The 14,751-nt window shown below is 39.7% G+C and overlaps 1 protein-coding gene across 2 annotated transcripts in view; it reads left to right on the forward strand.

Moving 5' to 3' along the window:
- The window catches only part of WDR7 (WD repeat domain 7), a 340,950-nt gene that overhangs the window by 246,418 nt on the left and 79,781 nt on the right, over positions 1-14,751 (forward strand). For both annotated transcript variants that reach the window (XM_043889509.1, XM_043889510.1), the window contains 3 exons: positions 2,784-2,901; positions 4,873-5,022; positions 5,772-5,854. In XM_043889509.1, coding sequence (XP_043745444.1) covers positions 2,784-2,901; positions 4,873-5,022; positions 5,772-5,854 — 351 coding nt within the window. The remainder of the gene's footprint in view (positions 1-2,783; positions 2,902-4,872; positions 5,023-5,771; positions 5,855-14,751) is intronic.

The raw sequence follows: 14,751 nt of genomic DNA on the forward strand, positions 1-14,751 counted from the left end.
GGCCTCAGACTGCCAGGCACTGAGGACAGGCATCCCTCAAATGCACACACTGACGTCTCTACCAACTGTTGGGTGGTCCAGCCTCCGTGGAAGGCAGTGGGTAGCACTGTGATATGTCTTTGGTTCGCTTCGTTCCCTGTTACCCTACAGCTTCTCTTCTTAACCTCATACTTTACCACTTTGCTTCCTGTAAGAAGTTTGCCAATTTCCCTAAATTCACAGGGTCATTTGCTGAGCAGGAGGAAGGGTGGTATATGACTAAGCCTTTCACTTGAAACCAGTGACCAGCAGGTTGATCTCGTTTTCTTTGTTTCTATTTCTCTGGTGAGAAGAAGCATCTGTTGCAACTGTAATATGTCACATGCAGGACTAGATGTTTTTGCATCTTGTTAGCTGATTCATTCTTCTCATCAACCCAGTGAAGTCAGTATTCTAATACAGCCATTTTAGAGACATTGTTCTGCTGTTTAGTACAGTCGCTCTCTGTCACAACTTTATCTGCCCGGCAGTGGGTAACCGTGCACCCCCTATCTTCATTCAGACTGCTGTTGATACAGAATAAAGCAGAGCGAAGGTCCATGTCTTATAATATACCACTAGAAACCTCTCTCAGGGATGCAGTCTAGCCAGTTATCCAAAGCTGTGAGTTTAGCCATGTTACCAGTCCATTCACCCGGTTAAGCGCAGTGTCGTCCAGCCACTCCCCATCTGTTTTCTCCAGCGATTGGCCATTCTAAAAGACGGTACTCTGTTACCTCGAGTCCTCACTGAACTTCCCTGGACCTGATTTCTGCCGTGTAAATTGCTGGTATCACAGGCTTACAGGGATGTGCTGGGCAGATGCAGAAGGACCTGAGGGAGGACAGGGCAGCCCCGCCTCCACCTTCGGTCCTCGTCCAGTTCTTCCTCCTCCTTGCGTGTGTCCCCAGCGGGGCCGGGCCCCCCTGGAAACAGACACCCCTGCTCCCTGGCTGACTGCTAGGGGGTCTTTTCAACCTCAACACCCTGTGATTTTATTCACTTCAGGAAAGCAGATTTAGGTTTGTTTAGAATTAGTCAGTTAACACACCACTTTGCATTTCATTGTCATCAACACCCATTCATCCACATTGATGAAACATCCTAGAGTATCTGAAATCAGTTTGGAGTTTGAAGTTTTTAAAACAGCCTAATCGTGATCTGAACTTTACAATAATTTTGCAAGCAGTCTAGCCCGACACTGTTCACGTGGTGAACATTTCTTTTCCTGAATTCTCAATAGCAAAGCTCAGTCCAGAAGAGAAACTGCCTCCCTGCGGAGCCGCTCTCTCTGTCCAGCCCCCTGGGATCCCGAGGGCCTCAGGGTCGTCCTTGGGGGAGATGCGCCCCCCAGCGGGTCCCCTCTGGTTATTCTTCAGTAGGTGTTTGGTTCTCAGCTCACATCTGTCTTTTTTGTGGTGAACGTCAAAGGACAGCTCTCCATCGTCCTCTGCTCTGAGTTTCTCCTCTGTGTCTGCCCGCAGTTTGGGAAAAGTAAAACATGTACAGTACCAGTCAAAGATTAAAGCAGTGTAGCAGTTGCAACAAAATGCGCAGAATTTTCTATAATCAATTTACTTTCTTGTAACAGTGATGGGAATGCCTAAGTGATGCCTCTTTATTTTCAACTAGAAGTTAATAGTGATGCCTCTTTATTTTCAACTAGAAGTTAATATAATGATTCATAGATTAATTACAGAGATACTTATAAACTTCTTACAAATTTTTAGTAAAGGTAAGTCAGTTGACACATGAAGCACAAAAACTTATTTGATTGGAGCAGGACAGATCTTAATATAATTTCATACAGATATTTAAATATCAATGTTATTTAGCCAGAGAGAGAGAAGCTGTTAACAGATCTCTTAATGAGTAACAAAATACACCCTATGTATAGTTGATGTGTGGATCACGTACCACGTTTTAATGAAAAGTCTTAATACTTTCCACAGTAGTCTATATAAAGTATAATGGAAGCTTCCAAATAGAAAAATATTATTTTTTATGCTTTAGGAGTGGCAAAGGAATATATAGCACTACTATCCTATAAGGAGATAGATTTATTTCATCATGTACATATTCTTGTATATAGCCTGGACTATATCCATGTGTACGTGTATAATGCTATGTGTATGTTCTTTATAGAGAGAGAATAAGTGTCTGTCAACACAATTTTTTGCAACAATACTGAATAACTGTTGGCAGAACATGCTAATTAGTAACTTAATTCTGAGAATGTTGAGTGTGGGGTAAACTGGCACAACTGAGGATATATTAATACAAACTAAAAAATAATTTTGTCATTTTCAGTTCTTCTGATAATTTAATGGACAAGAGTGAGTTTCGCTTCCTCTCAGATATATGCCTTAAATACAGCCTTTTAACTTGGCCTTATATTACCTTTAACTTTTTCAAGAAAAAAAAAAAAAATGAAAATGCCCTTCGCAACATTCTTTCTTCCCTGACTCCGAGCTCAGTGATATGTATGCAGAGCTAGTTCCTGATAATTTGTTAACAAGGCGTCTTTAACATTTTGGACAGATGCACATACTGTTTTCAATCTTCACGGTTAATTATTCGATTTTGTATTTGATGCCAGAACACCCTGACTTCTAATCACCGCTCATTGTTGCAAGTCCATTATATTCTAACTGTTTGAGTGCTCCCATTGACCTTGAACTGACATTATAAGCTGTGTCTAATCTTTTCAGTCTATATTTCTAATGCTTCTTTTCTCTTTCCCTTTTTTTCTGATCCCTGTTTAGCATCACAACGGGGCTGCCTCTGAGCCCTGCCGCCGACTCCGCCCGCTCGGCCCGGCACGCCCTCTCCCTCATCGCCACGGCCAGGCCCCCTGCGTTCATCACCACCATCGCCAAAGAGGTGCGAGCAGCTCCTCAGTAGGCGCCGGCTCCTCATTGAGAGGAACCTTGTCAGCCGAGGTTCCGTGTGCATAGATAATCCTTCCAGTTTGTTCTAGAACAGAGCGAGTTAATAATTTCACACTGGGATGAGGACACATGCACCTGTGTGCCCACTGCTGAACTCCATGGCAGTGCGTTCGTTACTGGGGCTTTTGCATTCATTTCTCTTCTCAAAGTTAATTCACTTGTAAATATTTGCCAGCAATTTCTCAATCTGAAATATAGCAGGCTGGTTCAAATTAAAAATCTATTAAAGGTATCCATGGTATCTACCTGTAATCAAAACTGAACTTATTTAACACTGGCTCTCCAACTGTAAACAAAAATGTAAGTCATAAACTTGCTAATTGTTTTTCCTATGGCATGTCACAGATAAAGACTTGAACGCCAATTGATTCCCACATTCTTAGTGTTCTAACTAATTGGCTACATCTAACTGAAAAACTAGTAAAGAACAATGAACCAATTATAGAGTCTTTCCTGTAGGTCTTAGTAGTAGGAGAGAAGGCAAGGGAGATAAGCTCCTAAATTTTCTTTTAAAGGTTTCTTCCTTTTCAGCATGAGTAATGTGCAGACTTGGTGTCCGCGGGGCATGGCCTCTGCCTGAGTTCTTTTTCCTGTAGCTATGATGAATTTTTAAAATGCTAAATAAATACCTCTGAGCCTGCCCTGATAACCTACAACCTATTGGGCCTATGTCTGCCCCAGAGCCATCCTTAATAGGCGTGCAGCAAAAATTTCTGATGTGAATATAGCTAGAAGGGAGGAAGGTAGGGCCTAAGAGCAGATTGAGTTTCTATGAGGCAGTGGGACTCTGAATTCACGTCTAAATGGATTCGCAGACTGAGGGGCTTTGTTTTCTAATAGTGCATAGTGTTACAGTGAGAGTCCACTGTATTTAAAATATATATGTCTATATTTTATGAATAGTATATATTTTTATAAAGTATATATATGTATACATGAACAGATTTATTAGACCTGGGATTTTTTTAAGCCAGTGTTTCATATCAGTGGAATATGCAGAGATAATATTGACTATACTAAATAAGCCTTACGTCAGTCCAACCCAGATACAAGTCCTATAAACACCAGACCTTAAACTGCCTCTTTAAAGACAATAAGCAAGTATTCTATGTTAATTGTGTTTTTGAACTTAATTTTCACCATTTACATATGAGTCTTCTTATTTTTTTAAACGTTTTACTTTATATTGGCGTCTAGCTGATTAGCAATGTTGTGATACTTTCATAGTGTGGAAATGGCATCCAGACTGAGGGAGTGTTAGTCGGGAGCATGTACGCTCAGTTACTCAGTCGTGTCTGACTCTTTTGCGACCCCAGGGACTGTAGCCTTCCAGGCTCCTCGGTCCCTGGGATTTTCCCAGCAAGAATACTGGAGTGGGTTGCCATTTCCTCATTGATAAAGAATTCACCTGCCAATGCAGGAGACACAAGTTCCATCCCTGGGTTCGGATGATCCCTGGATAAGGAGTTGGCAACCCACTCCAGTACTCTGGCCTGGGAACTCCCAGGGACAGAGGAGCCTGGCAGGCCCAGCTCGTGGGGTTGCAAAAGGAGTCTGGCGGGACTTGGCGACCAAACAGCAATAACAGTCCCCTAATTGCTACCCACCTCGATGCCAGATACACAAAATTCGCAGAACTTCAGTTTGTCTCTTTTTAAAAATGTCACGATCAGTTAAAGTCTCATGTAATACGCAGGAACTAAAATTCCATTAGGAAATACATGTATTTATTGTACTAAGTACTTTCTTCTGCAATTAAAAGTGTCTTCTGACCCACCCGCAAGACGTTTGTTCTTGTTGACTTTTCTTTCTGTTGTATTAGTAAGTGAAAAATAACCCAGCAGCTAGAAATGTAAAGTCTGTGAGTCAGCGACCTTATCTACAGCCTGGAAATGTTTTCTAGGTGCACAGACACACTGCTCTCGCCGCAAACACCCAGTCTCAGCAGAATATGCACACTACCACTCTTGCCCGAGCGAAAGGGGAAATTCTGAGAGTCATTGAAATTCTTATTGAAAAGATGCCCACAGATGTCGTGGATCTTCTTGTAGAGGTAAGAATATTCTGTTGTTGTTGTTTTTTCCTTTTAAATATTTATTTAATTGCACCAGCTCTTAGTTACAGCACATGGGTTCTTTAGTCATAGCATGTGGGATCTGGTTCCTGACCATGGATGCAATCCGGGCCCCCTGCATTGGGAGCATGGAGTCCTAACCACTGGACCACCAGGGAAGTCCTAAGAATATTCTGTTTTATATGATGCATCCATAGCCTAAATTAAGTATTCTAGTGTAGTAATATAAATCAGCGTCTTTATTTCCAACACCTCTAAAAGAAAGAAAGGTAACTAAAGTGAATGAACTTTTGTATAATTTCTGAAGACTTTATTTAAATTTCCTCAAGAATCAAAATAATTGTTATGTTCATTTACCATTCACATGAAATTGGTCTGTTTTAGAGTAATTTTCAAAGGTTATAATCTCTTTGGTATCTTTCATTATAAATAGAACATATAGAGTTTGCTTAAATAAAAGCTACCTATCCTATATATAAAAACATGAAATGCCTTTCAAGTAAAGAAGTCTGGTTTCTTTATTTTACTGTGTGCTCTCTTTAAAAAATGGTTTTCACAGATAAGAGAAAGGATAGCCTATTGTATAAAGTAAGTATACTATAATTTTAAAGTAAATATGAAAATAAAATAATGAGAATTTTCATGCAAATGAGGCCTAAGTTAATAATTTAAATTATGGAAAATTACGTATTTGAAACTAATTTTAAATTTGTATCTTTTCTGTAAAGGTTATGGACATCATTATGTACTGCCTCGAAGGATCTTTAGTTAAAAAGAAAGGTCTTCAGGAATGTTTTCCAGCCATCTGCAGGTAAAGAAGCCTTCTATAGCATGCAAAGTAAAAAAAGTTTTAGTAACAAATAATTTAAAACTGTGTTTTGAGCAGGATGAGTTAGTGATTGTAGCCAATTAGAAACTCTGTTATGAATTAATATCTGCTTACTTTCTAAAACAATTTAATCGGTTTATACTAAGTAAACACAACTATAATAGAACCACTACTTGAAACTGGGTTGTGAAGAGGTTTTCTCAAAACTGAAAAAAAGGAGTAAACGATAGCATCTATTAAATATGTCTGCTCTCATACCCATCACCAGAATTAGTTTGTATATTACAAAAAGAAGAGTTAGGAAGCTTGAGGGAGAAGATACACTTTTCAACAATAGAAATCTTTATGCCACCTTTTTCGTAGTATATTTTTATTTTTAATATAAAAGCCAGTATTTGCATATTCTTCTACTAAGCATAGGTGATTTCCCTATGAGAACAAGAGCAGCTAACACTTTTATAAACAAGGTTGCGTAGGTGACATGTAATTCTAATCATTTGTGCGTGTGTGCACGCGCGCTGTCACTTCAGTCATGTCTGACTGTTCGTAACCCTGTGGCCCATAGCCCACCAGGCTCCTCCGTCCGTGGGATTCTCCAGGCAGGGATACTGGAGTGGGTTGCCATGCCCTCGTCCAGGGGGTCTTCCCGACCCAGGGATGGAACCCACATCTCTTATGTTTCCTGCGCTGGCAGGCAGGTTCTTTACCACTAGCACCAGCTGGGAAGCTCCTTGTATGTGTAGAGCATTTATTGTTAGGAAATGAAGATTTTTTTTCTAAATGTCAAAATGTAGTCACATGTTTATTTTTCTTTTAAAGTAGTTTTTGGTTCTCAAAATGTTTATAGCTTGAGATACACTTTTGTTAAAAAATTTTTTTACCTCCATGTGTTCAGTAGAAACAGTGTTCATGTCTGTTGAAGTTGTTTTAGCAGTTGTTTTTATAGAAAACAGAACAACTAGTTAGGCATAGTTACGTAACATTTTTCTTTTTAAGATAAGCGCAGTGATATCCTTACTGAACGTTTGTTCAGTTCAGTGAGTGTACTGCCCTGGAAAGCCTTGAATTTGCAGTGGCATTACATAGTGCATCGTTATGCCTTTTATATTTCCTAGCATTTCAACAAATGTTTGCTGAATTAATTGTACTCTGCATCCTCCCATATCTTCCCTCATATTTACAATAAATTTTATATCCTAGTCTCTTCATTTTGCTGTTTCTGATATATGCCACCCAGGGGTTAAATCATGAACACATGGAAAAAATTTATCTAATATGCATGTTGTGCAGATGCGTATTTTTTTGTGATATAGATTAGGCATGTTAGAATAGAGTAATTTTGTAACATCATGCCACATTTAATTCTGGTTTGTTCTTTTTATTGAAAATTATATATATTAAATCTTTTTTGTATAATTAATTGATGTTAAAAATACGTGTAGCTGTTAGGTTCCCAGTCAACTGTTCTCTAAGGAAATGTCTAAACAAAAAATGGACATTTATCTGTCACTTAGTGGAAGCAAGGAAGCAGTTTTATCAGGAATCATCTTACTGAAGGTTAGCAAAGCGTTCCTTGTAACACCAGTGTCTACTGTGAAAATAAGCCTCCTGGATCTAAGGCTAGCAAATCATTCAGCGTTTAAAGGGCCTATATCTTCCCTTGCCGAAAATCTGTCTCCTCCGGCATCCTCAGTTGCTTAAGTCCCTTTAATTTCTGCCAGTCCACGTTTGTTTGCAGTTGTTTAATCACTGGAGAGGAAAGTTTCTGCCTGAATGCTAAAGAAACATATATAAGCTGAATGTTGTTGTTTTTTTTTTTTTTTTCTGATTTGGCCAAAAGCAATTGTATTTTATGAATTTGATACCATTTATTGAACACGGCTGTGTATCAGGCGCTAACTAGGCCCTGGGAGTACAGTGCTGAGTGAGGTGTTGTCCCCAGGAGCACAGGTTCTAGAAGGGCAGGTAGTTAAAAGGTAAAGACGCCCGGGCGCCGGGTCGTGTGCTGGGGAGGGTCACCCCCCAGGGGCAGGGTTGGGCAGCAAACGCAGTGCTTAAGTCTGGACCTGGGACTCTTACAAAGTTCACAATGAAGAAGCCGAGTAAGAACAATAATCACAAGGGAGTCTTAGGAAGTTTCACAAAGGAGAAGAGAGACTGTCAATTTCCTCGTGGAAGTGAAAGTCACTCTTTGTCCGACTTTTTGCAACCACATGGACTATACAGTCCATGGAATTCTCCAGGCCAGAATACTAGAGTGGGTAGCCTTTCCCTTCTCCAGGAGATCTTCCCAACCCAGGGATCAAACCCAGGTCTCCCGCGTTGCAGGCGGATACTTTACCAGCTGAGCCACAATGGAAGCCCAAGAATACTGGAGTGGGTAGCCTATCCCTTCTCCAGGGCATCTTCCTGACCCAGGAATTGAACCGGGGTCTCCTGCATTGCAGGCAGATTCTTTACCAACTGAACTATCAGGGAAGCCCCAATTTCCTTTTAGTGATGGAGAAAAATATTTTAATAAAAATAGCTGCCAGCAGAGACACAGATATAAAGAACAGACTTTTGGATTCAGTGGGAGAAGGAGAGGGTGGGATGATTTGAGAGAATGGCATTGAAATATATACGTGACCATATGTAAAATGGATAACCAGTGCAAGTTTGATGTATGAAGTGGGGCACCCAAAGCCCGTGCCCTCTGACAACTGGGAGGGATTTGGTGGGGAGGGAGGGGGGTGGGGGTTCATAATGGAGGGGGCACATGCAAGCCTACGGCCAGTTCATACTGATGTATGGCAGAAACCATCACAGTATCGCAAAGTAATTATCCTCCAATTAAAATAAATAATTTTTTTAAAAAGTGGCTGCCAAGCAAAGAAAAGGATTTGTCCTCTGCAGGGGCTTAGGGTGGTGTTGGAAGGAGTAGTGGCAGGTTTTGGAAAAACTTCACCAAAGAGTTGATGGGGTGAGCTTTGCAGAATAAATTGGTGTGTGTCATCTAGAATTACAGAAAGGATCATACCAACAAATGTTTGGAGGCACAAACGCGTAAGAGAGAATTTGGTGAAGGCTGTGTGGTAGTGACCGGAATGTAGGTTGAGGGTGGAATTCGCGCAACATGCTGCAGGATAGGGCTTTGAATTCTGTATGAAGGAATTTGGTCATTATTCTGCAAGCATTGGAGAGTCAGCAGAGTTTAAGCAAACTCTTGCCAGAATATAGGTGATAAGGCATAATGTTATGAAACAGGATTTTTTAAAAATTGTTTTCATTTTGGAAAATTTCAAACATACACTAAAGTGGAAGGAGTAATGTAATAAATCCCCATGAACTCATCAGTTAGCTTCAAGAATTATCAACACATGGCCAGTCTCATCTTATTTGTAACATTCTCTTGCCCCCCCCCCCATTTTTTAATACAGTAGGTCCTTGTTGGTTATTTATTTTATACAGCAGGGTGTATATGAAACATGGGGCTTCCCTGGTGGCTCAGCAGGAAAGAATCCACCTGCCAATGCAGGAGATGAAGGTCCCTGAGTCGGGAAGATCCCCTGGAGAAGGCAGTGGCAACCCACTCCAGTGTTCTTGCCTGGAGAATCCCATGGACAGAGGAGCCTGGCGGGCTACAGTCCATGTGGTCTCAAAAAGAGTCAGACATGACTTTTGTGACTCAACAACATGTGAAACATAGGATTTGTAACAAATAGTTATAAATTGAAATAATTGACTACCTCTTATTATGTTAAATTCATTAGAGTTGTGAAGATATAAGCCCCAAAGGGTCAATGCATAAACACAGGAAGATGAGTAACAAGATAAGGTTGTAACTTGTACTAAAACTGTTAGTTAGAACAGGTAATAAATCATGGAGGACTTCAGAGAATACTAAGTTTAGACGGGACCTCCTTACAGGTTGACACCATGCCACCTACTTAGGCTGATTTGTATTCGATCGATAAATGAACAACAACAAACATGTTAACATAGGAACAGAAGTAAAAATTATTTTATTGAATATCTGCCATGTTTGTACCATTGTACTAGGTTCCTTACAGCACTTAGATGCCCTCTACTTACAAGTAAATTCCTTTCACTAAATATGAAACTCTAGTTAAAGTCGATGATGTGAATATCTGTGGTTCAGTCAGGTGAAATTTGTTTTTAAGGTCTTTATGTGACGTTGTATTCTTGTATTCTTGTTTTGTTGGCTTTTTTCCTCTTTCTTTTCTTTTACCCTTTCTTAAAGATGCAATGCGTACATGCTTAGTCACTAAGCCATGTCAGACTCTTTGCGACCTCAGAGCCTGTAATCCACCTGGCTCCTCTGTCCATGGGGTTTTTCCCAGGCGAAAATACTGGAGTGGGTTGCCATTTCCTTCCCCAGGAGATCTTCCCACCCAGGGATTGAACCTGGGTCTTCTACATTGGAAAGTAGATTCTTCACCACTGAGCCACCTGGGAAGCCCAAAGATGCTATGTATTTTAGCTTAGGCTAACCTCTATAATGTTGCTACATTACCAATATTTAGTTGTTCCAGTTGGTAGATCATAAAAAGTTATAAATTTCATTTAGTGTATGTATATATATATATATATATGTATGTATTTTAGTGAGATGATATTTGTCAAAGCACCTATCAGAGTGCTTGTGATTTTGGTATTCAGAGAATATTAATTTCCTGGGGGAGTGTTTTTTCTAGCCAAACAATAATGCAAAAACCCAAAATGTGTGTAAGAAATTTGTTAATATTTATTTGAGAGGATTTTATATGCCTAAAAAGTACAGGATGGCATTATTATTATTTTCATATAGGTAAAAAAATTGATTTATTTCCCAAAATATTAAATAATTTTTAGTCAGTGTTATAAAGATGCTTTTCATATCTAAAGTTGTATTAATTCCATCAAGAACCAATCTGGTATCCTGAAGTCATTGACTGTTTTTAAATCAAAAGTACTCCCATTTGGGTTATACATATATACTCTTTTCTGAGTACCAAGATGGATTAGCATCATCAAATGTGAAATGATCCTAAGATTGGTTTTCCTGTTCTTCAGTTTTGTTTTTTAACCTTGACCAGTAGGTTTTGATTCTGATATGCATCTGGCTGTTGAGTTTTCAGTTTAGAATTTTAAAACTTGACTGTCGTAATTTCTCTAATATTTTCTTCATTGTTAGTAACTTGGCAGGTGGTTTTTAGATTGCATATAAAACTTCCATTGGGTTGCTGTCTTGAAAGTCTTGGGCTTAAGCTTAGGCTGACCTCTGTATTGTATGTTGCTATATACCAATAGTCAGTTTATTCAGATTTGCTTGTTTATTCATTTATTTATTCAGGTTTATTAATGACTGTATGACTTAATACATAATTTAATGAATAGTGACTCCATCCACTGGACTATGTTTTAATTAAATTTTTGTCCTGTGACATATATACTCAAACAAGTTTAAGCTACAAATTGTATATCTAGTGAAAGAAAGTAGGATTGATACAGAAAGTTTGATTTTTTTTCTAATTTAGTTCATATAATTTTCCATTAGTTATTAAAACTTCTTGTAATATCTTCTGCTTGAAAACAGAAATGGATTAGAACACATGCCCAGTAAAATTTAATAGAATTTTTCCTGTCACTGACCCAAAATCATGTGTTAATATTAAAACATGAGGTTATAACATTGTATTAATGTATAATTTGCCGGAGTTGAAAGTGAATGTGTTAATCAGTCAGTCGTGTCTGACTCTTTGCGATCCCATGGAGTATAGCCCGCCAGACTCCTCTGTCCATGGGATTCTCCAGGCAAGAATACTGGAGTGAGTAGCCTTTCCCTTCTCCAGGGGATCTTCCTGACCCAGGGGTTGAATCCAGGTCTCCCACATTACAGGCAGATTCTTTAACGTCTGAGCCACCAGGGAAACCCAAATTGTTGAGCTGTAGGTTTGTATCTCAATTTCCTAGCATCATGTGCATAAAGAGGGGCCAACCATCAATGCCTAAGTCACAGGCTTCAGTTGATAGAAATAGAGCAGGTGCTCAAGAGGAACACACTGCAGGACTGAGATCCACATGGAGTTGAGAGTCCTCAGAAGAGTTTCCACCCATGGTGGTTGAATCTGTGGGTGCGGGGCCCATGAAAACAGAGCGCCAACTGTCATGAAACATTTTACTAAGAGTTAGAGCATCCACAGGTATCCAAGGGCAGCCACTTGTGGTTCGTAGACCCAATTGTTTTAGGGATTTTGGAACTCTCAAGAATGTGTTGGGAAAGAGCTCGCACAAGTCAGTATTAAAATACATTCCGTGCCTGTTAGCTGAGAGAACTGAAGACACAACACAAGTAATAAATGCTCACTCTCTGCTCGGTCCTCGGAGGAGGAATGAGCTCTTCCGTGCAGCTCCTGGATGATCTTCAGGAGAATTACCTGATTTTGAGGCTCTGCCTGAGACCCACTGCCTCCAACCATCCTGAAGCCTGATGGTTCTCATGCACACCGAAGTTCAGAAGCAAGTGCTCTGATAATCCTCTGTCAGGAAAACAAAACCTGACTCATTGTCCTTGGTGGCACGTTCAGTGATGTAAGAACTTGGCTCCTAGAATGCTTTTTGTTTACATGTGGAGTAAACTCAGAATTTTCAAGGAAATGTCTGAAGACATCCCTTCAGCCCCTTCATTCCTGCAGTGACGCACCGTTAGTTTTGAAAGACACACCCTTAGACAGTAGCACAGAGGGCCGGCAGAGACTTTGCACCTCAGACTGTTCGGTAGTCGACTTTTATCTAAAGCTCCATTAGACAAAACCGGAACACTTAGACGCTAGCTTTAAAAAAGCATGGTCCGTTTACCCCTCTGCATAGTCTAGTTTATATCCCTAGATGAAGCTAAGCCATCAGAGAGCTGCCTTTCAGGACCACGGTGTCTGGCCTCCTTCAGCACTGACTTCCCCAAGTTCCCTGCCAGTGCCTTGCCTGCAGGGCGCACTGCGGAGCCTTGCCCATGCGCGTCTCAGGAAGGCTATGGTCCAGTTGGGGTCATGCCGATGTCTGTTGTTTAGGGTCCCTTCCGGGTGTGCTCAGTCGCTTCGGTCGTGTCCAACTCTGCGACCCCACAGACTGTAGCCCACCAGGCTCCTCTGTCCATGGGATTCTCCAGGCAAGTCCCTGTGTGTGTGCTCAATCGCCAAGTTGTGTTTGACTCTTTCAAGCTCCTCTATCCATGGAATTTTCCAGATAAGAATACTGGAGCGGATTTCCTCCTCCTGGAGATCTTCCTGACCTGGGGATCAAAACCGGGTCTCCTGTGTCTCCTCCCATTGCAGGTGGATTCTTTACCACTGAGCCACCTATTAAGTCCTTTCTGTGTATGTGTGTGTGTGCGTGTGTGTGTGTGTATAGGTGTGTGTGTGTGTGTGTAGGGGTGTGTGTGTGTGTGTGTATTTAAGTAGATGTGTATGTGAAATTTAACACATTTATAATTTCATTTCAGAAGTCATAGAAACAAAGATGATCATTTTACACATAATACTTACTGTGATTATTTTCTGAAAATTATATTAATTGAAATATCCTAGACCTACCTAGAGTAATTTATGTATATGTAGATATTTTTCTAAAAGATACAAAAATAACTTTTTAAAATTGAAATATAGCTGACTTATAATACCGTATTAATTTTAGGTGTGTAACAAGGTTGTGTTTTTTTTGGATTACATTTCATTTTAGATTATTACAAGGTATTGCATGTATATACTATACTGTATTTTGCAGTGCTATACTATTACAAGGTATTGCATGTATTTCCTGGTACTATACAGTAAATCCTTGTTGCTTATCTATTTTTATGTATACTGTTTTGTATCTGTTAATTCCACACTCTTAATTTGTCTCTCCCTCCCTCCCTCCCTGCTTTGGTAACCATAAGTTTGTTTTCTATGTCTGTGAATCTGTTTCTGTTTTATATACAAATTCATTGGTATTATTTTTAAGATTCCACGTGTAAGTGACATTTGTCCTTCTTGTCTGACTTGCTTCACCAAGTGCATATCCTCAAGGTCCATCCAAGTTGCTGCAAATGTCACTGTGTCATCGTTTTTGTGGCTGAGTAATATTCCATTGTATATAAACGTGTGCATGCACACTATTTCTTCTTATGGCAGTCTTCTGTTGGTGGGCACTTGGGTTGTTTGCATGTCTTGGCTTTTATAATTAGTACAGATATGAACATTGGGATGCATGTGTAAGTTTTTGTTTTTCCAGATTTTTGCCTAGGAGTAGAATTGCAGGATTATGCAGTAGCTTTATTTTTAGATTTTTAAGGAACCTCCATACTGTTTTCCATAGTGGCTGTACCAGTTTGCAGTCCCACCAACAGTGTAGGAGGGCTCCTTTTCTCCACACTCTCCCCAGCATTTATTCTTTGTAGATATGATTTATTATTTTATGACAGCCATTCTGACCATTGTGAGGTAATACCTCACTGTGGTTTTGATTTGTACTGTTGGCCATCTGTATATCTTCTTTGGAAAATTGTTTAGGTCTTCTGCCCATTTTTTAACTGGGTTGTTTCCCTTTTTGATTTTGAGTTACATGAGCTGTTTGTATATTTCAGATATTAACCCCTTTTCATTCATATTATTTTCTCCCATTCTGTAGGTTGTCTTCTCATTTTGTTAATAGTTTCCTTTGCAGTGCAGAATCTTTTAAAGTTTAATTATGTTCCATTTGTTTATTTTTGCTTTTTATTTCTTGACCTTGAGTGACTAATCTCAGAAAATACTGTTCCATTTTATGCCAGAGAATATTTTACCTATCTTTTTTTCTAGAAGTGGATTAGTGTCATGTTTTATAATCAGCTCTTTAAATCATTTTGAGTTTATTTTTGTTTG

The sequence above is a fragment of the Cervus elaphus genome, chromosome 27, assembly GCF_910594005.1.
Source record: "Cervus elaphus chromosome 27, mCerEla1.1, whole genome shotgun sequence".
In the NCBI taxonomy this organism is placed as follows: domain Eukaryota; kingdom Metazoa; phylum Chordata; class Mammalia; order Artiodactyla; family Cervidae; genus Cervus; species Cervus elaphus.